Source organism: Calypte anna, chromosome 6, assembly GCF_003957555.1.
Source record: "Calypte anna isolate BGI_N300 chromosome 6, bCalAnn1_v1.p, whole genome shotgun sequence".
NCBI classification, from domain to species: Eukaryota; Metazoa; Chordata; class Aves; order Apodiformes; family Trochilidae; genus Calypte; species Calypte anna.
Window position 1 is genome coordinate 15424090 of NC_044252.1, and position 16448 is coordinate 15440537.

A 16448-nucleotide genomic window follows, 5' to 3' on the forward strand; every position below is an offset into this window, starting at 1 on the left:
AGTCCTGCCTGACTTAGTGGCCTTTTATAACAAGGTCGCAGCCTCAGCAGACAAAGGCAGAGCAAGAGATGCCATCTGCTTAGACCTGTGCAATCCATTTGACACTGTCCTGCATGACATTCTGGTCCCTGAACTAGAACAATACAGATTCAGTGAATGGACCATTCATTGGGTAGGGAACTGGCTGAAGGGTCACCCCCAATGGAGCTGTGATCAAGGGCTCAGTGTCCAAATGAAGATGTGTGATGAGTGGTGTTCCTCAAGGGTTGGTACTCAGACTGCTGCTATTTAACATCTTTGCCGGTGACATGGAGAGTGGCATTGAGTGCACCCTCAGCAAGTTGCTGATGACACCAAACTGTGTGGTGAAGTCAAGACACTGGAGGGAAGGGATGGCATCCAGAGGGACCCTGATAAGCTGGAGAAGTGGGCTTGTGCAAACTGCATGAAGTTCAACAGGGCCAAGTGCAATGTTCTGTAACTGGGTTGAGGCAATCCCATGCACCAATACAGGTTCTGAGGAGAAAGGCAGCCCTGAGAAGGACTTGGGGGTTATGGTGCACCAGAAGCTTAACATGAGCTGTCAGTGTGTGCTTGCAGCCTGGAAAGCCAACCAGATCCTGGGCTGCATCAGAAGAAATGTAGCCAGCCAGTCAATGGGGTGATTCTCCTCATTTACTCTGCTCTTGTGAGACCCCACCTGGAGTACTGAGTCCTGTTCTGTGGTCAGCAATGTAAGAATGACATAGAGGTCCTAGAGTGTGTCCAGAGGAGAGCCACACAAACGATCAGAGGGCTGAAGCACTTCCCCCATGAAGATAAGCTGGGAAAGTTTGGGTTGTTCAGCCTGAAGAAGAGGCGATGACTTCATAGCAACTTTACAGTTCCTTAAGGGGGCCTACAAAAAGTTGGGGGAGGACTTGTAGGCTCTCACTACAGGCATGTTTGACACCATTGCCTCTTGTCCTCTCACTACAGTTATGTAGTGAGTATGAGAGTGTCACTCTCACTTCAAATATGAAGAGGAGAGATTCAGAGTAGATACTGGGAAGAAGTTCCTTGCTATGAGGGTGGTAAGAGACTGGAACAAGTTGTCCAAGGAAGTTGTGGATGCCCCCTCTCTGGCAGTATTCAAGGCCAGGTTGGATGAGGCCTTGAGCATACTGACTAATGATAGGTTTCATTGACTGTGGCAGAGGGGTTGGATCTAGATGATGTTTAAGCTCCCTTCCAACCCTGGCCATTCTATGATTCTATGATTTTAAATCTTTCTTGAAAAGCTGCTTCTACTTCTTCACTCTTCTGAAGATATGCTGTCTTGCATCACAACCCTTGCTTTGGAGAAAGGCATCCAGATCTCTGCACCATAATTCATCTTAGCCCTGATGCTGGGAAGCAGCCAGAAAGCTGATACTGACATTTGCCCTCTTATTTTCTTGGATGGACAGGAGATAAATGCAGAGTGTCCCTTCTTTGCTGAAGAGGACATTGAGTGGGACATTTGTTCCTATGACTCTGACAGTGAAGGACTGCAGGGCATGTAGGTGACCTGGACTTCTGAGCTGTGAGGAACACCATCAGCATCACATAAAGCTAATCAGCAGAGTAACAACTTATCCAGCCCTTCTTCCCCAAACCATATTCCTTCTAAGTAGAAAAGCCTTTGAGGTGCTAGGTAAATTCAGTCTTTTTGTTTTGTCAGATGAACAAAACCAGCAAGGAGTATATTTTTACATATAAAATAATGCTTAAATAGCAGTCCTGTAATAAAACAACAGCAGCCCAAACAACAGCAGCCCACTGGTCTTACTGATGAGCTACTAGGCATAAAACTAAGCTTAACTTCTACCTTTTTAGAATCCAAAGGGAAAATACAAGACCTGTAATGTACTTTAGAGGTGCTATGTACATCACCCATCTCTGAACATCAACAGAGTCAACCACCATTTCAGAAATATGTAGCAAGAGACATTGTTCTCCATTACACTCTTAGGTGATTTTACATCTTCGTATTTGCATCTCTTCCATCTTTACTACAAAGATAACTGAAATATGAGATGGCACAGGACCAGTTTTCTTGCTCTGTTTGTAATATTGCCCATGAAAATGTAGTTCTAAGGAGCTGCACAGGAATTAAATGGGAAACCAATACCAGGTGTATTTGATCTCTGGTGGACCAGGTCCCCAGTGACCATGCTGAAGGCATGGCTATGGCTACCTGAGTCAGCCTAGGTGAAAAAAAAAGTGGGGAAAACAACAATATCACGTGTACACTTTTCCCTCCTTCCCACTGTGTTTCCTTTGCTTTAATGCAGTCTCTTCAGATTCATAGGACGTAACAGAGGAATCCTGTCCTGTCATCCCAGAGCTGCCAAGAACTGTTTTATATGCTGGAAGTCAAAGATCACCTTTTGACTACGCATTGTGTGGTAAATGTGTATTGTAACAGTAAAAAATTATTTTCCCAGTGCTGGATCCCAACTCTTTCCTGTGTTCCTAGCAAAAACAACTTAACAGAGCATATTAAAAAGGTATTTTTTGTCCTGCTTTGGCAGCATCACCAATGTCTGAAGTTTTCCAGAAAACGAAAGAGCTTGGTCATTGCCACCCCATCACAACCAATCTGTGTTGCTGAATTCCTAATTTTCTGAAGGGTGAGGCAACGCTGTCAGCACAGTAATTTCAGGTTCCTTCTGCTATTCATTAAGCATTAAAACTTTGTTTGCCTTGATAACTATAGGAAAAAGGATGTAGATGTGTTACTGAGGGACACGGTTTAGTGATGGGGTTGGTGGTGTTGGGTTAACAGAAGGACTTGATGATCATTAAGGTCTTATCCAACCAAAATTACTCAATCATTGTACATATGAAGAAAAACTTTCCCAAGAATCACTAAAGACTTCAATAACAAATTAGGGATAGATGATGGCAGAGCAGTGATTTCTGAAAGGCTTTTTACACTGTCTCCCATAACATCCTCATTAGGAAACTCAAGAATGACTAGATAAGTGGGCGATGAGTTGGACTGAGATCTGGCTGGCAGAACTCAGAGAGTGGTGATCGATGGAATAGGGTTGAGTTGGAAGCCTGTAACCAGTGGTGTCCCCGAGGGGTGAGTACTTGGTCCAGTCTTGTTCAACATGTTCATCAATGACCTGGATGAGGGGACAGAGTGTATACTCAACAAGTCTGCTGATGATGCAAAGTTGGGAGGGAAGGCTGACACTTCAGAAGGCTGTGCTGCCATCCAGCATGAAATGGAGGCTGGAGAACTGGGCTGAGAAGAACCTAAGGAGGTATAACACAAGCAAGTATAAGGTCCTGCACCAGGGGAGGAAGAACCCCAAGCACCAATATAGGTTAGCACTGCTGGAAAGCAGTGCTGAGGAGAAGGATCTGGTGGTTCTGATAGACAGTAAATTATCCATGAGCCAACAGTGTGCCTTTTTGTGGCCAGTAGGTCGAGGGAGGTCACTGTCCTCCTCTACTCTGCCCTGGTGAGGCCACAGCTGGAATACTGCATCCAGTTTTGGGCTCCCCAGTTCACAAGAGACAGGAAACTACTGGAGAGAGTCCAGCAGAGGGCAACAAAGATGACTGGCAGATTGGAGCATCTCTCTTATGAGGAAAGGCTGAGAGAGCTGGAACTCTTCAGGCATAGGAGAGAAGGTTGAGGGAAGAGTTTGTTAATGTGTACAAGCATCTAAAGGGTGGGTGCAAGGAAGAGGAATCTGGACTCTTCTCAGCAACAGGCATAAGCTGGAACACAGGAAGTTCCACTTAAGCATAAGAAAAAACTTTTTTACTATGAGGCTGACAAGGCATGGGAATAGATGCTCAGGGATGTTGTGGAGACCCCTTCTCTGGGGATATTCAAAACCTACCAGGATGCAGTCCTGTGTGATGTGCTTCTGGTGATCCTGCTTTAGTGGACTAAATGATCTTCTAGAGGTCCCTTCCAATTCTGATAATCCTGTGATTTTGTGAAAAGTGATCAGAGGATTCTGGGTATACTTGACTCTGCCTTCCAGGCTGAGGATTAATGACCATATAGTTGAAACATTCACTCCAAGTGCCACCAAATTCTACGAAACTGCTGGTCTTTAAAACATATGATTAAAAACTTCATCAAGTCAGGGCTAGAAGTTGAGACTGCCCTTGCTCTGCCAAATGTCTCTCCAAGCTTTCACATGTGCATGGATAAGGGGTAAGTCTATAGACTTTCAGTGGAATATCTGTCCTGAGAAGTGAACAAGGATGTATCTGATACCAAGCATCAGCTTTTGATGAAGCATGGAGAAAACAGGAGTGATTTAAAAATCTTCTCCTTCCTCCATTTCTGAGTGATCATTGGAAGTGATAACTGAGTAAAGCAATATAACAAGAAGGTCTGTGTTCGGGTTTGGACCTGATTTTCAGTCTACCTGTAGTCAGCCATCACCTACCTGAACAGATTTGACAGCAATAATGACTTTAACCCTGTATGTTCAGATACTCCAATGCATTTATTTCAGAACTGTCTAAAATAATTGTGATTTAAATCCAAAATAATTAACCTGAGGCAGAGGCTTAGAAACACAGGACCTAAGTTAAAAGGAAATTAAAGAGCAAAGACAAGAGCAATAAAGTTCAGGAAAGATGATTTATGAAGCCTGAGGACATCCGACCTGCATCCAGGTCCTCCACAAAGCAGGACTTGGTGGGATATGAATCCAAGATGACACAGTCATTCCCTGTTCCAATGTATCATGGAGAAGTTGAGACTGCCCTTGCTCTGCCAAATGTCTCTCCAAGCTTTCACATGTGCATGGATAAGGGGTAAGTCTATAGACTTTCAGTGGAATATCTGTCCTGAGAAGTGAACAAGGATGTATCTGATACCAAGCATCAGCTTTTGATGAAGCATGGAGAAAACAGGAGTGATTTAAAAATCTTCTCCTTCCTCCATTTCTGAGTGATCATTGGAAGTGATAACTGAGTAAAGCAATATAACAAGAAGGTCTGTGTTCGGGTTTGGACCTGATTTTCAGTCTACCTGTAGTCAGCCATCACCTACCTGAACAGATTTGACAGCAATAATGACTTTAACCCTGTATGTTCAGATACTCCAATGCATTTATTTCAGAACTGTCTAAAATAATTGTGATTTAAATCCAAAATAATTAACCTGAGGCAGAGGCTTAGAAACACAGGACCTAAGTTAAAAGGAAATTAAAGAGCAAAGACAAGAGCAATAAAGTTCAGGAAAGATGATTTATGAAGCCTGAGGACATCCGACCTGCATCCAGGTCCTCCACAAAGCAGGACTTGGTGGGATATGAATCCAAGATGACACAGTCATTCCCTGTTCCAATGTATCATGGAGGCACCTGGATCCCAGCACCTCAGACGCTCAACTGACACCGTGCTGACTGAGAATCTCAGTTGCAAAAAATAGTGGCTGCATCTGTTAATCCATGCTATTAAAAACCAAGAAGTTACTCCTCAGGTTTTCTTTTGGCCCCGCAAAAGGGAGGCCTCCCAGCTGGGCAAGGAGTGTCTGCCCTGGAGCAGCCTGCACCTACTTGGCAGCCCTCTGAAATCCAGAAGGGTTGTCTTAGGAATGTGTCACCACCAGCCCTGGCCAGACTGTGGTACGGCTGCATCGAAGGGGTGACCTCTCCCCAACAGCTCACATTCACAGAGGAGCCTCAAAAACCACAGCTGGAAATTAAAAACACAGCCCAATGTGAGCATTATTTCTTCCTGGCCAGCAAGACCCAAACTAAGCCTGAGACATTCCAGTTTACAGCCAGCAACCAGACCACAGCTGTAGCCCCCTTGAAGGGTATGGAGATGCCTTGGAGGGGACCTGCCAACAGCACATGAGGTTAAGCTATAAATACCCTCTTCCTTGCAATGAAATTTATTTATTTGATCAATGTTACTCTTGTAAAACACAAAAGAGTGAATGTTTTCCAGGAACAAATTCCAGCACTACTGTGCACCAGCAAGATACCTTGACACATGCAGGCAACAAAAGAATCAATTTTTCCAATACATTTTGCATTCATTGATTTTTTTAACATTAAATTATAAAACATATTTTTTCACGGAGAAGATAGAAACAAGAGGTATAAATTCTAGGCTCAGCTTTGACAAAAAGAATATTTTCATTTCTAACAAAAAAATCTCCCTTGGTGGCAAAGAAAAATAATAAAATGTGGAGTGTTAACTTTTAAACATTGTTTATCATTTTGTGTGCAAGTCAGTATTAAGAACTACAGAAAAGAATCTTAACCAGCATTTTCCTGCTTAAAAGAGCAGAGGCAATTTGTTAAATCCACCCCTGAAGAAAACTCCTACAAGACTATAGAAGTGTTTCTCCTGTTCTTTGGCTGTGTAGGTGGCAACAGGGCTTCCTGGATGTTTCTGAGATTTGGACATCTCCTAAGAACTACATAGTATCCTTAAACTTAGTATCCTTAAAAATGAAAACAAACTTCACAAGCTCCTTCACAAGATTAAAAAAAAGCCCCAAACTGGTGGGTCCCTCACTACAGGTCATCCCAAGTGGCAAAGCCAGCAGTGATGTTAATTTAGATGACAAATCTGAGCTTTATGCTGTTGTCAACAGAGGAGGAAGGCCTTCAAAAGGGAGGCTGGATACAATCTCACTTAAACTCATGCTCCAAAGCACCCTCTGCAGCAGATGACTATAGAAGGAGAGGGGCAAGGACAGCTACAGTTGACCTCCTGTGACTCTTCCAAAACAACAGTTGCTAATATCAAATAAATAAATAAGCACTAAATCCAAACCCCAGGAAGGGACCAGAGTTCTCACAGACATTCTTTCCTCCTCACAACTTTACATACATCCAAACAGGAAAAGTCAGGAAAAAATCACACAGAAGACTGAGTCACACTTTAAACATAGAACTTATTCATTATGTCACAAATAATCATTAAAACACTTAATTTTTCTTGCTTTCCAGTTCCCAGCATTATGAGTGCATTTGGTTCCTGCAGGGTTAAAGAGTGGGGATTTCCCTAAACTTTTATGATGGCAACAGTAACTCCATTTCCTTTTCTGCCCTAAACTTACAGGAGTTCCTAACATTCTGCACTGGTGTCTGGTGTCAGAAGCTCTTCTGTGGTCAGCACCATGATGTAAACTAAGCTCCCTCTTTCTATTATAGGCTTTGTATTTACATGAAATTATCAACGGGTCACGCCACGGCTGCTATTTCAATCTTCTCACACTCAGACTTTTTTTTTTTTTTCTTTTTTTTTTTTTTTTTCTTTTCCCTGCACGGCTCTAGACCCAAGCAGAGCAAAAAGCAAGCTCAGATTTTAATCTTTCTCTATAATTCTGAAAAAAAAAAAAGTTGTTCTCAGTGAAGTGTTGTCATAGTTCAGACACTGAATGCACAAATTTTGTGCTAACCAAGTAGATCTATCTCAAGACATAAATTCGACACTGCCTAGAGAGGAGATTGTACCAGTACTCCAGTTTTGGCTATGTAAGATTTTAGGTTGATATTTTAACAGCCACACAACACTTCAGGTTTTTTTTTCAAAGGCAATCAATGCCATAAACATAGGTCCACTTGGAGATAAAAGATGTGTGCTCCTCTCTCAACTCAGTATGTATATTCTTTTTGGTTACTGCAAATGATGGACTCTATGTTCCTAAAGGTTTTTTTCCAACCTAAATAATTCCATTATTCTAAAGCATTTATTCACACACTTCCATTTAACAGGAAATGTAATTTAGGCTTTTTCAGACATTAGAAAATATATCAATGCATCACATAATTTTCTTTCCGTTATGTGGGTGTAATGAAAAATTAAGACCCGTAACACAGTACATACTCTAGGACATCACACAAACTTCAAAGAAGAAAAGGTTACCTACCAGCTCAACTCGTCCAAACCCTCCAACCCCAAGGGTGTCGATGATGTTGAAATCAGAGAGTTTCAGGTTGGCGAAGAAGGCAGCTTCGGCTTCATATCTGGATTTTTTGATGCGAAAAAATGGAAATTTCTTAGAGGTGCAAACATGAGTACTGCACGATACTGTACTCAAATAGCATGAGTGTGGAACAGCCTTTACCTGCTTGATTTCCATCTTATCTCTTACAGTTTGATTTTATTCACAATCATTGTTTTGCTGGTCCCAATTCAAGCAGTGCTCTATGTGCAGAGTTTCCCAAGTGAGGAAAGCCAACAAACCCACTGCATGCCTACAATGCCAATGTCTGGTACTGCATTACAGCTCCAGCTACCCAGCGATCGCTACATTTTGACAGGTTCTATTGATGTTCTTGTGCGTAAGGTGGTTATTTTTTTTTTTTTTTTGGGTGTCTTTAAGTATTTTTAGAAGATCAAGTCTTTCATAGGAGGTTTTCTTATCCAGAGACTGTCAGTAGTTTTTATAAATATTTATTGAAAGTGGCAAGATCACTAAGGTCCCTGGAGAGAAATCACAGCCAGGTTTCATGAAATCAGATCCGATAAGCTGTAAGCTGATGTGCAAATGCCTGAAATTATTAGTTCAGTCACATAGCAACATTCCTACACGAGTATCTTCACTTCTTTTTCTCCTATAAATTCTCTTGGAGTTGATGTCCCGACTCAGGAGGTCCCAAAATCCAGATGCTGTCTCTTAAGCCCATCTCCAAATGGATTGCAATGCAAGTCCTCCAAGGCCTTGACTAACTAAGGCAACATGCAAATCGAACACATGCAAGCCTGCCAAAACAAGCTCCCCATGACCATCCTCATGAATATGATTCCTCTAAAATAGCTCCTTGTCAAGGTTTACAGTATTTTTAGAAAGGCTCGAAGGGGAAATGAATGAATAGGATCCACCCACTCAATAGTTTGAGAGTCAGCTGCTGGAGAAGTCCCTGTGCAAGTACAACCTTTGGCTGCTGGTGACACAGACTTGTATGGGAAGACAGTATTGACAGGAGTATGGAAAGAGGCATGGAGAGTGGAGAGGGGGAGTTGGCTTGGCTTTTAGCACTTAATTTCATCCATTAGATTTTGAAATTAGCCGAGACCATAGTCTGCTTTTTCACCTGGTTGATTCATTTGTGCATCATAATGCTAGCATAAAGGTAAAATGTCAGTGTTAGCCACAATTATACCTATGTCTCCTTCTGTCTAACTTTTTAATGCACCTTGTCTACCACATCTCTCTAATTCAATGATAGGATGGAACAATTTTACTAATTCCCTTCAAACCACCTTCTTCAGTATATTTAAAATCACAATGGTATTAGGGGAGAAAAAAGAAAATAAATTAAAAGGGAAAAATAAAAAGAAGTGTCAAGAAAAAGTGAAAGTTCACAACATCAAGCCCCAGATTTGATGCAATGAAGTGCTATTTTATCAGGGGGGTGTGTGTGCTACTGACAAATTACTTAAGCTCTGCTTTATTATTTATGCTGTCACCAGATCCTCTTGGTGACCTTGCTCCTGTGGCCACAGCAGCCTGATGCAGCTGATTTTGGAAACCAATACGCACTGAGTCTGCTTTGAACTTGGGATAACCTTGTGTGACACAGCTGCTCATTGACTGCTTCATACACATCATGAGGTGCATGCTAAACATGGCACTATAAAGCCTCTGCTGAAGGAAAGATGTATTTATATGTTCCCTTTTAATCACAGCAGACATGTCATTTTAGGGGTGACAGAGCAATAACATGGGTCTGATTTTCATGATGACTGTATAAGCCACTAAAATACCATTAAGGATTTATAATTACTGGGAAGATGAAATCCCATAATGGAAAATTTCCTTTCCATGGTCAAAAAATGGATGCAAGACTTCAGGTCAAGAAGCCCCACATGCCCTTTGCCCAAGGCCTGGAAGCAGTAGGAAGCCATCTCATGCTCCCAGGGAGACAGGGTACCAGCTGCCTTGTCTTCTCCCTGGGGCAACTAATGACGATTTCTCAATGCCAAGCAGCAGTGTGCCAGAAGGATCAGGCTCTCCAAAACCATATGGGACAGGGAGGGAAAATGATGTTTCCCTATAAATACCTCTTATCCTGAAAGATGTCCAAGCCGTAGAAAAAGACACATAGTTCACATCATGTGATATGAGAGGACAAAAACTAGGTTAAGACATAACATGGGGCTGGCAGGGCAAGCAAGATAGCAGTCCCGCAAATTCCACCATTTTTCCTGGAAATCCCCCAGTCTGATAGGAGATAGGATCTGCTGCTCCAGTCCTAACTGATTCCTTGTTTTGTGCATTGAGTCACAGAAGCTGAAAGTTCTGCTGATTTCTTTCCAAGTAAAAAAAAAAAAAATGCTTAAAAGCATACTTGCAGCATTACTGTGATAGTTTTTTTGAAATCTCTTGGTTAATTATCTTTACCAGACGAAGCATGGGTCCTTACTACCTACAAATGCAATGAAGGAACATCATTGATGCAGTTTTCCACATAACGTGCAACACCTATCCAAAAAAAGAAAGTCCAAAAACATATAGTGAAACCAAACCATGTAAAATGAAGTAAATGAGACTCTCACATGCTTAGTAGCAACAATCACATGTGAGTTCTGCTTTATTCCCAGCTACTAAGGTCAAAATCCACTTTCCAATCAAAAGCCTATGGACTAACCTGAGTTGTGCACTTCAGCCTAAGAATAAATCTCTTCTGTCACCTAAATAAAAAGATTGAAATGCAAATATTCCCAAGCTTTCTCCTAAATCAGAAATCAGGGTGTAATCCTCACTCTGAAATTTAAACTATGAATTCAACACCTGTCCTCAAGCTTCCTTAATTTGAGCATTCCACTCCCAAAATATAAAATCCCAAGAGTTTTGTAATGTGTGCTTCTTGCTTGAATAAACTACGTTGAAAAACATAAGTGATGTCTTAATTCTATAATCTCCAAAAGAAGATAGACCCTTTCCAGGCACTAAGAGGACAGTGCAAAGAAGTAAAGAAGTTTAAAAATTACTATTGCTGTGTCTGTACAAAAATGTTCAGTTCTGGACCAGGTTGAGGAAATTGGCCACACTCAGGCACTGGGAAGGGTGCTTTGTTTATTCCTTGGGAATATAACAAAATGTTAAAGACAATTTGACCATATTTGTGCACGATGATGTGGAAAGAGCTCTGTGGGAGAAGTATATGTTTATCAGGTCAGGGCCTGTTTCTTCTGGGTACCACTCAGGGGATGCTACAGCCTCTTCCTACCCCATACTTGGTGAGAAAGGCAGTAATATTCTAAATATACACCTGTATGCCAGTACTCCTAGACCTTCTGAAAAAGGAAATTATTTTTGACCTCTGCAAGACATGGTGATTTAAGTTTCTAAGTTAATAGATTAAAGGTGCACTGGGAAGACAACTCAGGCAAGCTCGAAGCCGTGAGTGCTGATCAGCATCACCCAGTGACATGCTGTTCTGTTCTGAGATCTCTGGAGTTTCCTGACTCAAGTTGAATTAGATATAATGAAGAAAGAGCCCTTCTACAGGTATTTTGGTAACTGAGCTGCTTGCCCCAGCCATCACCTGCAAAAAAAGAGCCTGTAAAATCGTAACTCAGAGTGAACAACAACAAAAAAAAAGATACAGAGAGCACGTTGTTCAAGCAGGGAGAAACAACAAAAAGTCTCTTGCTTAATAAAGAGCTTTTAAAATGAAGGCTGAGATTTTCACAAGAGCTTGTTGGGAGCCAGAGATCAACTCCCAGAGCACTCTCAATGGGACTTTTTTTTTTTATCTAAACCAGGTTTTGCCACCTGCCCTATTAAACCGGGTTGGTTTAGTAGGCAGAGAGCTTATGTCTGCTCCTAAAGCAGCTAAGTAGCTAAAAGGAGAATTACTTTTTCTGTAGGGATAAAAGAAAACTTTATGGAGTAGGAAATAATCAGCTTTAGGTTAAACCTGAGCATCCTGTGGAATCTCCCATGCTTTTCTCCAAAGTTTCTTGCAAACCTGAATGACAGAGGCACCTCCTGAAATTTTACTCAAACAACTGCCTCTCCATAATGATCTGGCCCTAATGAGTATCATTGTCCTTGTGTGGAGGAGTCAGGGTTTGGGACAAGCATTTCTTTGTCTCATTTCAAATAAAATACATATCCTTAAGGAGTCACTAATTAAAGGGCCTTGATTTAGCCTCCTCTTCAGCATGGACAGGCATCACATGCAAGACACCAGAGCTGGGAAGGTGTCAGGAGTAAATACCATCATCCTCGTATCCCATTACTTTGAAACAGCAGTGCAGAAAGCACAGCCCAAGCATTTGGGCAATGTCTGTCATGCAGAATGGGAGAGGAAGACAAGTGGTTTCTTGCACTGCTGGAGGTTTACAGTCATTGAAAGAAGTGATAGAAAAACAATTACTCAAAAGCACATTTCATTTCCAGCTTTTCCTCCCTAAATTACACTTGACAAAAAAAAAATCAATTTATCTAGGAAACTACAAAGGATAAAAGCTAAATGTGTCGGGACACATCACACATCTGTTACTAAACTGTCATCCTGAAAGAAAACTTGGCTTCTTTTCACCTGCATGCTGCCAACTAGATGTAAATTGCAACCAAATGAGAACCAACTACCAGCTCCCTGATAGGAGTGATCCTAACCATTTTGGGTGGATTTCCTCAGCGACAGACACCTGCTTGTTTAAAAGTTATTTTGTGAGCCTTATATCCAGTTTTGTTGGCTGACCTGGTTACTCATTGTTGAGGTAATGCACTTCTGAAGATACAAGCACTGGATCTCTACACAGACCAGAAAAATCTGAATTGCAATACTTGGAGAAGATTACCCCAGCCTGCAAGAAGATACATGTGCAATGAGCTGGAGAGCCACAGGTGAGGTGGGGAAAAAAATATATCACAAAAGGAATCACACTCTACCTGTGTTCCCTAAAGAAGAGAGTCCATTTCCTTATGGTTTTTCAGCTATTGGTAGAGTCTTAAAATACAGTGAATTTTTTTTAGCATGCTGCTTCAACTGATGTAGCACTTAAATAAAATTAAGTTCATGAGAAACAAAAGCATAAACTGCCTCAAATCTTCAACTTTATTCCTATTTTTTCTACACATCTGGACATCCATATTTTAGGCCTAGTGAAACAAGTCACCTGAGTCTAATCTACTCTGTTCACCTTCCTGGTACCCTGAAGCCACAGCAGGCTTTCTGGAGTCATGCTCTTGAGCTAAGACAGATGCAATTCCAAATGTGAATGAACAGTGGCAGAGGACCAGGGTCAAATTTATGTAAGGAGAAGGCTTTGTTATCTGAAAGGGATGTAAGGAAGAGCAGATGCAGCAAATGGTAGTAGGGCTTCCCACGCCATCCCTTCCATGCCCTCTTTCCCACCTGCTCAAATGACTCCAAAAAGCTCAGATTCACATTTTTGGAGTGATTTTGGACAAGGGGAAATCTATGAGTGGTCTTATGGGTGAAAGCAAAATAAAAAGCACATTGTGTCATGTCCACAAGAGATCCTTACCTGCAACTAGGGCCCCTTTGAGTGGGGCTTAGAAGATCTAGCCACATTCAGGCAACAGACAGAAGCATGGCACAGCGACAGTGTATTTTACACAGCCAGTAAGATCCAGAGCCTGGGAATGCCTTAAAGCAAATTCTTGAGAGGCATTGAGAACAAATCTGTCTTTCTTTATGGTGCACTGCCTCAGAGGTCCCACGCCATGTGCAAAACCCTTCATTATCTAGCATTCCCTCCAGATACCAATCCATTTGCGTCAGTACACTTTGGGAGGGAGGGATGTCCGTTGACAAACCACTGCAGCAGAAAAAAATAACCATGAGTACAAACCCAAAACCCTGTTGGGGAAGAACATAACTTGCTCATCAGACCTCTCTAATAGTCTGATCCTTCAAGGTGAAGAGCACTCTCAGCTTTCTGTGGGCTTACAGTGGCTGCAAGGCAGATATTCACCCCAAAATTATAGTCAGGCAAAGAAGGTAGGTGATAGCAGAGAATAACCATTTCCTAAATATCATCCCTTGATATGGGAAATTCATGTCTTGTGTTTCTTCCTCCAGGTGCCAGACGTCCATCTCTCCCATGACGCACAATGTATGTTTACCTTCCAAATGTCCCTTTCAGATAAATGTTACTGGAATCATTACAAACAAAACCATCAAAAATAAGACCAGCTCTTTTGCTATTTCACTGCCTGTCACATGATGGTACAATAAAGGTGAATTTATTTCAAGCTCCATCACAGTATAGTAAGTTATTAGCTCATTCACGAATTCAGAATCACAGAATTGTACCAGGACATCTTCACTGCCAGGGAAAGCAGGAAGATACCAACTAAGGACACCAAGCTGTTGGGTAAAAGTACTGGCACAAGACAACTGGGATTTCTCCCATGGGCATCAAGGTCACTGCCACCCACTCAGCCTGAACTGCATTACCCAGGGAGCACTGACATCTGATTGCCCTAAATACAAGGGGTATTCTGCCCTTCCAAAGACAATGAACTGTTGACATGGTACTGTGCCCATAAATGATTTCTGCCAGGTATTTGTCATACCAACACTAGCCCATTGCTGGGAGGGATGGATGTTATGTCTGCTGCCCACAGACATGTTTGAGAGGATTTATTTGCAGATGAGGATTTGCTGCCCTGCACTGAGAAATACCAAAGATGAGAACATCAAATTCATCTTCTACCCTTCCATTTTTTTCTAATTGCAAACAACACTGGAAAAGTAAAAGGTGTTATTACATCTATCTATATGGATCTGTAGACAGATAGAAGGAGGAAGGATGATAATTATTAACCCAGATTTTCCCTGATTCAGGTCTCCTTCTTCCAGACTATCCTTCTGAGGTCAGCAGTGCAGAGGCTTTAACTCCTGACTTAGCTGCTACTACTTACTTCTACATCTCACACCTTTGACTGAAAATCCAAATCAAGAGAGAATCCATTTTTAAAATAGCAACATGCTAGTGGTGATCATGCAATCAAAAGCTACAGCTGCATGGACCATTGCACAGGAAAAAAAAAGGCTGTCATTCTTTTCAAGTTCATGTTGTTGGTGCTGGGTACTTCTCTTGGACTCACCAGCCCTTGAAGTCCCAGTGTTCATGCTTTTAGTGACTCTCACATCAGAAGCAATAGCATAGCTCCTGGTTTAGATTTTCCTACAGAAAGTGAACTTTTAAGTGGCAGCTAAAACAGACATTAAATCTATGGTGTCTCTAACTTCCTCTGGAGAGGGAAAGAGGTCAGAAATTAAAAACATAAATTTAAAAAACTAACAGAGAAATTATTCCCCCCCTTTAAAAGCACATTATTTTTTTATTAGAACTAAGCAATGTGCATATGATATTACACTATCATAATAAACTGCTCATGTTAAGTTGCTTTAGTAGTCAAGCAATAGATTTGTTTGAATTATGGGGCTTTGAAGGCTTGCTATTGCATGGAGACTGATTTCACTGAGAAATGTAATTGAATGCAGTAAAATACAGTCAGTTAAATAGATCAGAAAGATTTTCTCTTTTTTTTTCTCTCTTTAAAATGTTTTAACTTGGAATCCAATATCATCAAACTCCTAAACATGCCAAGAGGTTGGCAATACCTTATTTTTAAGCAACTTACACCTATTAGGTTCTGTACCTTCCATCTAGGAGGAGTATGAGCACTGCAGTGGGACCTTATCTAAGGACAGGATGTGCAGGGAGCAACTTTATAAAGAAAAAAATCCCATAAAATCTGAATTTCACCTTTCTTTTTTTTTCCCCCCTATGTTTCCTGTGGGATCCTCTCTTGTAACACAGAGAAATGCATCACTCCCTTTAAAACACACAACTGCTCCTGTGTATTGAAGCTCCCCATCTGCTCAGAAAAACCCATCTCTTGCTCCAGTCCAAGCAAAAATAAGGGTTTGGTGTAAATATGAGTGTACTTAGGCTGTCAGCTCCCTGTTACAACACAATCAAGCGATGCTCATGTGCCAGAAAACAGCAAAAATTTTGGTGGAAGAACCAAACCAACTAGGATATAAAATGCAAGCTGACTGGGACAGTAATGCCAAGCAGGTATGAAGGAGAATTCATTAAATAGAGGAAAAGGTTATAAGGATGGTTTTAGGGAACAGGGTCCCTGGTTGCCACTGGACATCAAAGGGAGGTTATCACTGAAATGCTTACTTTATTATCTTGATTCTTTCTCCTTCAGCTTCTAATGAAAGAGTCCAATGTTTCCAATATGACTCTCTTATGGAGTTCAACTTTGGGAAGCTCTGGCTTCAGCTTTGATTAAATTAACTTTGAGAAAGTCCTGAAATAGTTCAAGCAAGATACTCTACAGGATAAAACTCCAAGACTTTACTCAATTTTAATTAAAAGGGGCAGAGGGAGGATGTGGAGTATTCCACATATGTAGGAGAGACTCTGAAGAGGCAGAAAGTTTCCTCTAGAGATGGACAACTCTATACAAATAT

At 41.4% G+C, this 16448-nt stretch overlaps 1 protein-coding gene across 5 annotated transcripts in view; it reads right to left on the bottom strand.

Moving 5' to 3' along the window:
- Positions 1–16448, bottom strand: part of PRKG1 (protein kinase cGMP-dependent 1) — a 453965-nt gene that overhangs the window by 24897 nt on the left and 412620 nt on the right. For all 5 annotated transcript variants that reach the window (XM_008502063.2, XM_030453519.1, XM_030453516.1 and 2 more), the window contains exon 10: positions 7898–7994. In XM_008502063.2, the coding sequence (XP_008500285.2) occupies positions 7898–7994 (97 nt within the window). The remainder of the gene's footprint in view (positions 1–7897; positions 7995–16448) is intronic.